Genomic DNA, 10126 nt, shown 5'->3' with positions numbered 1-10126 from the left:
AAAAAAATTTATTCCAGCTGCATTTTGATTTGAAGTTGAATAAAGACAAAGGTAAAAAGAAAAGCTAAGAAGACGTTCCCGGGTGAGTCATTGGAGTGTCAACTAGCCTGGTCAGGGGCTGCTGCTAAACTACAGATATTTGATAGGCAGTGTCCCTTTAACTGTGAGAAAATGGTTTCCTAATGATACTTTTTGCTTTTCACTCATGAAATCACTCTGGGTTAGCTTCTCATCAGTCCATAAATGCCCATACCTGGTTCTGTCAACATTTTTGGTTTTCAGATTATGTGCTTTATGAGGCAAAACATAGCAACACAAACATTTAAATTGCTTCCATGTTTTACAACCTCAACTGCTGTATTTTATATAAAGGCCACAAAATGAATACTGTTATTGATGAAAATTGGGTTACCCTGAGGACTGTTGCTTAACTGAAATCACAAATGGAGCAGACAGAAAAATCAAAAGTATATGCTGAGAACGGTGAGTAAAGAGTGAACTCCTCAGAGCAGTAACAATTTTCATTTCTAGAGGCCAGAAGTAAGAAAAGAGAGATCTTTTTTCTTCATTTGGGAAATCTGATTTCCAATGCTACTTGAACACAATACAAGTAATGTAAGTTTTAAAAATGAATAGTTTTAGTTACTTAGAAAAAAAGTTATTTGTATGAGGGACTCAAAAATAGCTTTAAAATATTACTATATGCTAGAATCTGATTTTCTTTCTTTGTTTTGTTTTATTTCTTTTGGTTGCTATTTATCCTGGGCCTGCAGGTTTTATTTTTAAAATGTAACAAAGCCGATTTGATGTTCCTCAAAATGCTTCTATGTTGATCAGCACTCAATGCAAGGTCTAGTTGTCATAATGACACTGTATATACTTCAGTCAGGAGAGTAAGAAGTTTCTGCTTTGCAAACTAGTGGGCCATTTATTAAACCAATTTTAATCTTCCTGACAGTCATACATTTACCTAAAACAATAATAAAAAAAACTCTATTAAAACACTAGAAAATAGCTGGTATTACTCCAGAAAGGCCAAACCAATTGTCAAGGATTAGATGTATATTAAATGGGCTGATTTTTGACAGGCAAACTTGAAAGTTAAATGTTTTGGGGTAATGCTTGCAACTAGCCATACTTTGCTTGTCAGTAACTAGTTACTACATTAGTCTTCCCCTTCTAATAGTTTTGATCCCTATTGTAGGAATGGTACAAGTTATCCAGAGACTGAGTTGTTCTTTTATCAGAGTAAATTCTTCACATATGTTTGCAAGTCATGACTAAAGAATACACAAAAGAGCATATTTAAATATATTTTGCTAATTAGTAACAATAACTTTTTTCTTGTTTCTGATTTTTCTCTGGGATTATGCCAGTTACTTGATACATGTTCATTAATTTTATACTAAAAACAACATTAATGACGGTGCTATTCTAAGATCTTAGTCCAACTTCAAGCTAATCATATTAATACAAGCTATCCTGCTTCGTGAATAATAATCATAATATAATTTGTCAAATAATAATCATATAATTTGTAAGTGAATGAAATGGACTCCCTTAGAAAATGTTAATAGACACCTTTTTATAGCATATGTCCTATAACTGAATAAAAAGCTTAGCTAATTGATTGGTTATTTATGTTGTATTAAATAATGATTTAATAATAAATGAAGCTTGAAACTTCTTGTAAGTAAATTAATGCTGGATAGTTGAATACCTATATTCCAAAAGTATTATTTTTGGCAAAGGATATAAAAGTTAATTCACCTAATTATGAACATATATAAAGCCATTAAGAACTAATTTTTTAAGATACTTTTAAAGCTTTTTAAAATTCCTGAATATTTTACTATTTACCACATCACCACTACATTAGCAGAATAATAAAAATAGCTAATACCCTTGAGTACTTATTATGATCTAGATAATGTGCTAAGCTCTCTCCAGGTATTATCAACAAATTTAATACAACAAATTCATAAGGCAGATACCATTGCTGCCATTTGACAGAAAAGGTATAAGACTAAGAAACTTGGCTAAAGTTGTGCAGGTTATAAGAGGTGAGGAATGGACCGGAAGCCTGATCTTCCATTGTGAAGCCCTTCTCATGGTCTTAACTATATTGCACCTTTCCCTCAACAAATGGACAAATGGAACAAATGGAAAGAAATTTAACCAAAATAAAATTGTCAACATATCATATATTGCCAAAAAAATTTAGTGTTACCTTCCCTGGTTCTTACCAATGAATATCAATAAATATTATTGATTGATTCCTGATAGACTTGAAATGATGAATTAATTCCATGAAGAGGTAGAAAATAGATTACTTAACTAATACTACAACTGAACACTGAACATTCTGACTAAACAACCAACAAAATATAACATAGTTGTACATTAAAGAATACGAGAATGAAAGTTACATTTACCATAAATTATACCACCATAGGACAAACATTAGTTAAGAACAGATTACTTTTAGCCATACTTAGGACTGTCAGAGGAATCAGCCTCATTTTGTTCATGATTTCTAAAGGACTTTCAGACAGAAAGAGCATTTTAAAAATAAGAGTTAATATTTAAAGTTTATGAGTTGTTGTAACCAACTTGGTTTTAAAGCTGTAAGTCACCTATTAATACCACACCACTAATACATTTACATTAATAATAGCCATTCTATGCATAGCATTAGCATCTTCTCAATAAACCCATGTAGCCAACACTTACACTTCTTGATTCCTGAATAAATCATTCAACAAAAGATGAATTTTTAGTTTCTATGAATTACAAGTAAAAAGAGTCACCTCTTTAAATTATGTGAGTTGTGTTTTTTTTATAGATAGCATTAAGGTTTCCTAATTACTTTTTTTTGTTTAATCATTTTATGGGCAAAACCTTAAGGACTCTTAGAAAAGATAAAGCTTTGCCTTTCAAAGAAACCACTGCCATCTCCCACTGACCGAAAGAAGTTTGACCATGACTTTGCCATCTCCACTTCCTTTCATGGGATACACAATATTGTTCAGAACCGGAGCAAAATTCGCAGGGTGCTCTGGTTGGTGGTGGTTCTGGGCTCAGTCTCACTTGTGACATGGCAGATCTACATTCGCTTGCTCAACTACTTCACATGGCCAACCACAACGTCCATTGAGGTTCAGTATGTGGAAAAGATGGAGTTCCCAGCTGTGACATTTTGTAATTTGAACAGGTAAAAATTACTTTTTTAAAAATAATTAGTTCCTATAAATTTGCTAGTATAATCTTTCTTGGATGACTGACAAAGAGTTTTCTCGTGTGGAAATTATCATATGTAAAACCACTGAAGTTCTTAAATTGCACTCAAAAGCACAAATTTAAGGGAGCAAAGAATTCATTAATTTCTTCTTTCACTTATTTTCCATCTTTTCTTCCTTCCTTCCACAATCATATTCTAGGTAATATCCCAAATCCTATCATTAAATAGATGTAAAAGAGATGGGGGTTTCACTACATTGCCCAGACTATTCTCAAACTCCTAGGCTGAAGCGATCCACCTGCCTCAGCCTCCCAAAGTGCTGATATTATAGATGTGAGCCTCTGTGCCCAGCCAGATGTAAAAGTCTTGATCCCTGCATGTTAGAAGTTCATTAATTAGCAGAAAAGAGAAACATCAACAATCATAGTGCAATATGGTAATTGCACAACAAAATAAAACAATGTGCAAGGGCTCTGAAATCCCACAGAACAGATTAATAATCTCCATCTTGGGTGTTACGGAAATCTGGGTATTAAAAGATGATTACAGCTTTCTAAGAGGAGATGAAGAAGAAATGGAAGAGGGAACTACTTTGCAAACACATAACGATATAAAATGTTCTGGTGTACATATGATGAGCTATTTAATGTAGTAGAGGCAAGGCCAACTCCATGGGTCTGTGATCAGTGCGGCTGCAAAGAGCCCTGAGCTTAGAAAAGGGTTACACTTGATTCAATGCTCTACTGCCAGTGTCTTGAGTCCTTGACTGCAACTCATTCCAGAAACCTGCAGTCCATTGACTGTACACCAAATCTGCTAAGAGGAGGACAACTTTCCACCACTAGGCTTCCAGGCAATGCTTTGTAATTGCCTGTGGTAAAGCATGAAATACCATACATAGGATTTTTGCTGAGGAAGGGAGGGCTTCTTAAGACTCACCATTTAGCTATTAGGGAAGTCACTCAGCCTTCTTAGTGTTAATTTTCATATTTATAAAATGAGATAATATCATCTACTTCACATATTTGTTGTTACATTAGATAAGGTAATAAGTACTCCATTGTGTTTCATTCCTGGGGGACTTCTAGAACAGGTGCTCAATATATAATAGATGTTATAGCCCGTTTGTATGATTGTCAATATTTCAAGAACTCATGATATGTATCAAGGTCCTAACAAGTCAAAACAAATCAATCCTTTCCCCCCAAAAAATGATTTTCAATACTGTTGCCTCATACTGTTTTAAGTAGCATGTGTTTTAACAAAAACAGAGATTGGTTGCAGTTATCCTTGACTGAAATAAAATGTAGATATTACTTCCAGAATGGCAAAGTGAGGAAGTCCATAAACTCTATCTCCTTCAAAACCAACCATAACTGGTGAAAAAATATTTTTCTTAAAAAGCAAACTTTTCTTTTAAAAAAGAAACATTTAAATAGTATCTCCTCAAATTCAAGTCTACTGGAACCTCAGAATTATCATATTTTAAAATTGGGTCATTACAAATATAATTACATAAGTTGAGGTTATACTGCACTAGGATGAGCCCTAAATCCAATGACTGAAGTTCTTATAAGGAGAAGAGAGAACACACAGAGATACAGCAGGGAAAATTCATGTGAAATAGAAGCAGAGATTGATAAGGTTTTGCCACAAGCCAAGGTATACTTAGGACAAAAGGCATAAGACATAGAGAAAACAAAAAGTAAAATGGCAGATGCAAATCTAACTATATTACTAATGAAATTAAATTAGAATGGATTAGACAATCCAATTGAAAGGCAAAGGTTATCAGAATGGATTTTTTTTTTAGAAAGATCCAGCTATATGTTGTGTGCAGGAGACACAATTTAGATTTGAAGATGCAAATGGGTTAAAAGTAAAAGAAAGGAAAAAGGTATGTCAACCTTCAGAAAGCTAGAGTAGATATCCTAATCTCAGACAACATAGACTTTAAAGTAATATATGTTACCTGACATAAAAAATTGTCATTTTATGTTGAATAAATGATCAATCTATCAGGAGATATAAGTTAACCTATATAGTTAGATTTTTCAATACCCCACTTTTGGTAATCAATAGAACAACTTGACAGAGAATAAACAAGGAAATAGAAGACATAGAAGACTTAAACATCCTTATAAACCTACTAGACTTTGCAAACATCCTTAGAACACTCTACTCAACAATAGCAAAATATGCATTCTTCTCATGTGCACATGACATGGCACATTCTCTTAGAATGGACCATATACAAGGCCATATACAAGGTAAAGTAGGTGGAAAATATTTTAAAGTATTCAAATATGTTTATCAATCACAATAGAATAAAATTAGAGGTCAATAATCAAAATTAATTTCGGATATTCACAAATATGTAAATATTAAACAATGCACACCTAAATAACAAAGAAGTCAAAGAAGAAATCACAAAAAAAATTAGAAAATACTTTGAGATGAATGAAAATGAAGACACAACATACCAAACTTATGAGATGCAGCTAAAACAGTGCTTATAGGGAAAGTTGTAACTGTAAACAGCTAAATTAAAAAGAAAAAGAAGTCTAAAAATACTTAATAGCCTATGATCTAAGTACTTTTACAATTTTTGGTATGGAAATCTAATCCATTTTGCATAGCTCAAATCTCAAATCAATGATTACAGCTTTTGTGTTAGATGACATTGAAAAAAAGATAATATATCCTAGCTCAGTTAGATATAAGTATCCAGACCAACAAAAGATTTAATATTTTAGAGGCTATAATGATAGAACAGGAAAATTCTTAATTATAAGAAAATTATTCTTCCTTAGGGAACAAAAAATTAAGACAATATCAGTTTACAGGCATTAAAGGTATCTCCAACTCCCAAAGTATAATTTTACAGAAAGATAATTTGGATTCCCACTTTAAACATTATACTCAGCGTTGCTCAGCAAATTAATGACAGATCAGGAAAAGTACTCAAGCTATTTTCTAGTTCTCAGAGCCAATGATCTTCAAATATTTTAGTTAATGTGCTATATAAAAAATTTGAAAAACTGTGTATTTAACTTGCATATGTCTACATTTTTAGCAATAACCCTAAGTATATTTATTTATTATTTTTAGGAGATGAAAAATATTGTATTTTATATCAAATTATATTATCACAAACAGAAGTATTATATATCATTATATTTATGAGATAAAATAGGATAAGGATTTACTGTAATAGGAATAAACATTTCATATATTTTCATGAAATTTTAACTGCTTTATTGACTAAAATACACCAGTAGAAATCATTTAAATTTTTATCTGTGGATTTTATTCAAATAACCCAAAATGTGGAAGCCTTAACAAATAGTCTAGTTACATTTAAAATAACAACTTTCATTATTCTACTTAAGACTTTGTCAATTCAGTCTTAAGCAAGGGCCAAATACCCTGTGTCTAACGCAGAACTTCACCCTAGCTACAAATATGTGTATGACAAGCCAAGACAAGATTTTAGGAGCTTTGATTAATTTTTAAAGGAGTCTTCCCCTGAAGCAAAATACAATTTGTATGCCTATATTAGGAGCCCTGAGGTTGTTACACACCAGTATGCATTCTGTGTTAGGATTTGTGATGGGTGACAAGTTAACACTTTCCTATATACGGGAGAAGAACCATTGTAAAAAGAGGATGGGAACATTTATTTCCTTAAAATTCTCTGTGCAGGAGAACACTCAGACATATGCACATTCTAGTTTGAAGCCCATTGTTCTAAGTTGCATTTTCTCTAATTCTTTTGAAAAAAAGTAAAGCTTAACACTGTAATTTAATTAGAGTTTACCAAGTTAGAAACTGGACAGGTCTGCTGATAGATCCCAATTTCTATACTTTTTTTGTTTAACCACCTTGTGAGTAGAAAATGGACACCTGAGATGAAGAAACTTTGCCAAGTGACTTTGGATTATCAGAAAGGGTTTACTTTTCACAATCGGTACCAGGACCCTATACCAAGTGTATGTCAGAGATCCCTTTTTAATACTTCCCTCCTCTATATGACAAAATTTTTTTGGTAATAGTCATGAAATCAAACAAATAATGAAAATGGCCTATATATTCATGTCAATAAAAATGTTAAAAAATAAAATAAACAATACAAAAATAAGAAAAAGTAATGCATTAATACTTTTTGGACACTGACATATTTTTTTTTTAAGTTTTTAAAATCAGTTCCAGTTGTGAAAGTAAAATAAAATCTCAGGACCCCCAACTCACTATGCCAAAGGTAAAAGTTAAGCTTGGGAACTGCGTCACACACAACTGCTTCCCATTTTGTTCCTAAATAGATAACCACAAAGATAGAAGGCACATACCTTCTCAGGGGCCCTCTATTACAATTTTCTCACAGAAAATCTCCTGCAGGCCCCAAGATCCTTACTGTAAAATGAAGTTGTACTGAATTTCACCCTGAGAATATAAATCAACAGCTTACCTTCACAGGTACAGGACAAATATAGAACTAGAAGTCATCCCTCTACTCACCTGAGGCAAATGCGTATTTGACTTCTTCCTCTGGTCTATGTTTACTTTATCCTATATATAAATGAAGATTCACTGAGCACCAGACAAACACATAGTTGACTAGTCTACTACCCACTCCTTTCACAGGTAAAATGTAAAGTCAGTGAAATTGATCAAAGCTTCAAAAGAATGCAACTGCTTGCCTTTATTATCTACCCTCCCCTTTTTGTTCTTTCCTTTTTCCCCTACTGCCCACTCTTTCCGCTTTAAATATTGTGTCTCCAAACCCTCTTAGGAAAAAGCATGGATCACAGATATTTCTGTGATTTTGTTTCTTTTCCCCAGGTTCATCCTCAACCTTAGCAAAATAAACCTCTAAAATGATTGGGGCTCCCCTCAGACATTTTCTTTAGTTTTACACAGAAATGAATAACAGCATTGTATTTCCATTTTTTAGCCTCTTTATGAATATTTGTCAATGACTTCATCAAAATTAACTTTATCCATGTATTGATGTTCCATAGCACAGCCATATTAGTCTAGTTTTACTTGTAATTAATTAAAGAATACTTATTAATTTTAATTTTGAAAAGTTTCTTTCACATGAAGCAATGGTTATACAAACAGAAAGACAAACTCCTAAGAATACAATTGGCAGAAATTCATAAAAAGTCACATTTCACAAAAAATTCCAGAAATTGTAATACTGTTTGTGACTTGGTTCTTTGGTATCAATTCTAGTGCTTTTCAAATGTCTTTGTGTTTAAAATTTTCACTAAAATATCTTTATAACAAAATTCATCAAAAATTTATATTCATTTGGTAAAAACTTCAGAATTTTATTTTCTTCCACTAAAATCAGAAATAATAATTGGATGTAGTGACTACTGATGCTATTTGATCCATTGTTTATGAGTAACTCATATACTGGGTCTTCATGTTTATAATCACTGTGATTCTTTGTTTATTTCAAATTTGTTTGATGCAAGAAAAAATTGCTCAAGCATTTTTAACCAAAGGTAAAATCATTGCTTCTCATGCAAATATAAAGACATAACAAAGATTTCATTAGTTAATTAAAGAATGGTAAGACATTAAAATTTGCTCAAAGAAGAATGCAAAAGGCAGACATTGTTCCTCATTTTCCTTCTCCATAAAATTATCTGTAAAATGTACGAGAAATGGATCTGTTTTGGCAGGACTCAAATAAGGCCTGAGTCAGGCATCAACTTGGATTTTAGATGAAACTTACTCATTTGGGTCATATAACTTGGAGAAGTACATTTAGAACCATTGATATACATAAGAAGGACATATCTAATAACTGGTTAGCAGATGTTAAATTGTTTAAACAAATTAATATATTTTTGTTGTTATTTTCTTCTACTAGGCTCTTACCAGTTGTGTTAAATTAGAGTAAGGCAAATTCTAGCTAAGCAAGGTTTTTGAAAGGAAAACTTAGAAGAGTTTTGAAGTTCAAATTAAAATTGAAAATAAGCCAGACACAGTGGCTAGTGCCTATAATCCCAGCACTTTGGGAGGCCAAGGTAGGCAGATTGCTTGAGCTCAGGAGTTTGAGACCAGGCCAGGCAACATGGTAAAACTCTGTCTCTACAAAAAATACAAAAATTAGCTGGGCATGGTGGTGTACACCTGTAGTTCCAGCTATGTGGGGGGCTGAAGTGGGAGGATTGCTTGAGCCCAGAAGGTCAAGGCTGCAATGAACCATGTTCGTGCCTCTGCACTCCAACCTGGGCAACAAATTGAGACTCTGCCTCAAAAAATAAAATAAAATTGAAAATAAACTCAGTGCAAAACACTTTTGTTTTATGCAAAACAATATTTCTCACAAAAAATTTTCTTCCTTGGCTTAATATTGTTAGGCTTTATTTATTAAATTTAATTAATCTATATAAATTACTCTCATGGTCTCAAATATTATTAGTATAATAAAAAAAGTTTAAAAATATTTTAAGATGCCCTCCTATTTAACTTTTTTGTAGATTGTATTCATTGCTCCCATATGTATAGTAATTCCTTTATTTCTCTGCATAATCATTTTGAATATAATCCAATGAATATATTCAGGGAATACTGGCTCTGACTGTGCAGGATTTCACAGTTGTAGGGTTTTGGAGCCGATTGTTGGGAACCTGTCTGTCACTGGGAGTTGGAAACCTGAAGTAGCTTGGAGGTCCATCTCTCAATATAGGGTTTACACTGTACTTCTGCCAAAATCTGTTGCTGATGTAAACTCTTAATTCCTTAACAATCCAAGAGATACTTTTGACCAAGAAATGCAAGGTTATTAGATGTACTGTAGTTAGACAGAATACCACCATGACAGATGACCAATAGTGCCTTGGAATCAGGAAGTCCGAGGAGGAT

At 32.7% G+C, this 10126-nt stretch overlaps 1 protein-coding gene across 1 annotated transcript in view; it reads left to right on the top strand.

Moving 5' to 3' along the window:
- The first annotated feature begins 330 nt into the window (after positions 1-330).
- ASIC5 (acid sensing ion channel subunit family member 5) overlaps positions 331-10126 on the top strand; it is a 36180-nt gene continuing 26384 nt past the window's right edge. The window contains exons 1-2 of the mRNA XM_004040551.3: positions 331-483; positions 2908-3214. Coding sequence (XP_004040599.2) covers positions 444-483; positions 2908-3214 — 347 coding nt within the window. The 5' untranslated portion in view covers positions 331-443. The remainder of the gene's footprint in view (positions 484-2907; positions 3215-10126) is intronic.

Source organism: Gorilla gorilla, chromosome 3 (genome assembly GCF_029281585.2).
Source record: "Gorilla gorilla gorilla isolate KB3781 chromosome 3, NHGRI_mGorGor1-v2.1_pri, whole genome shotgun sequence".
Lineage (NCBI taxonomy): Eukaryota > Metazoa > Chordata > Mammalia > Primates > Hominidae > Gorilla > Gorilla gorilla.
The sequence above is the reverse complement of the archived record's forward strand: the minus strand, read 5'-3'. Positions and strand labels throughout refer to the sequence as shown.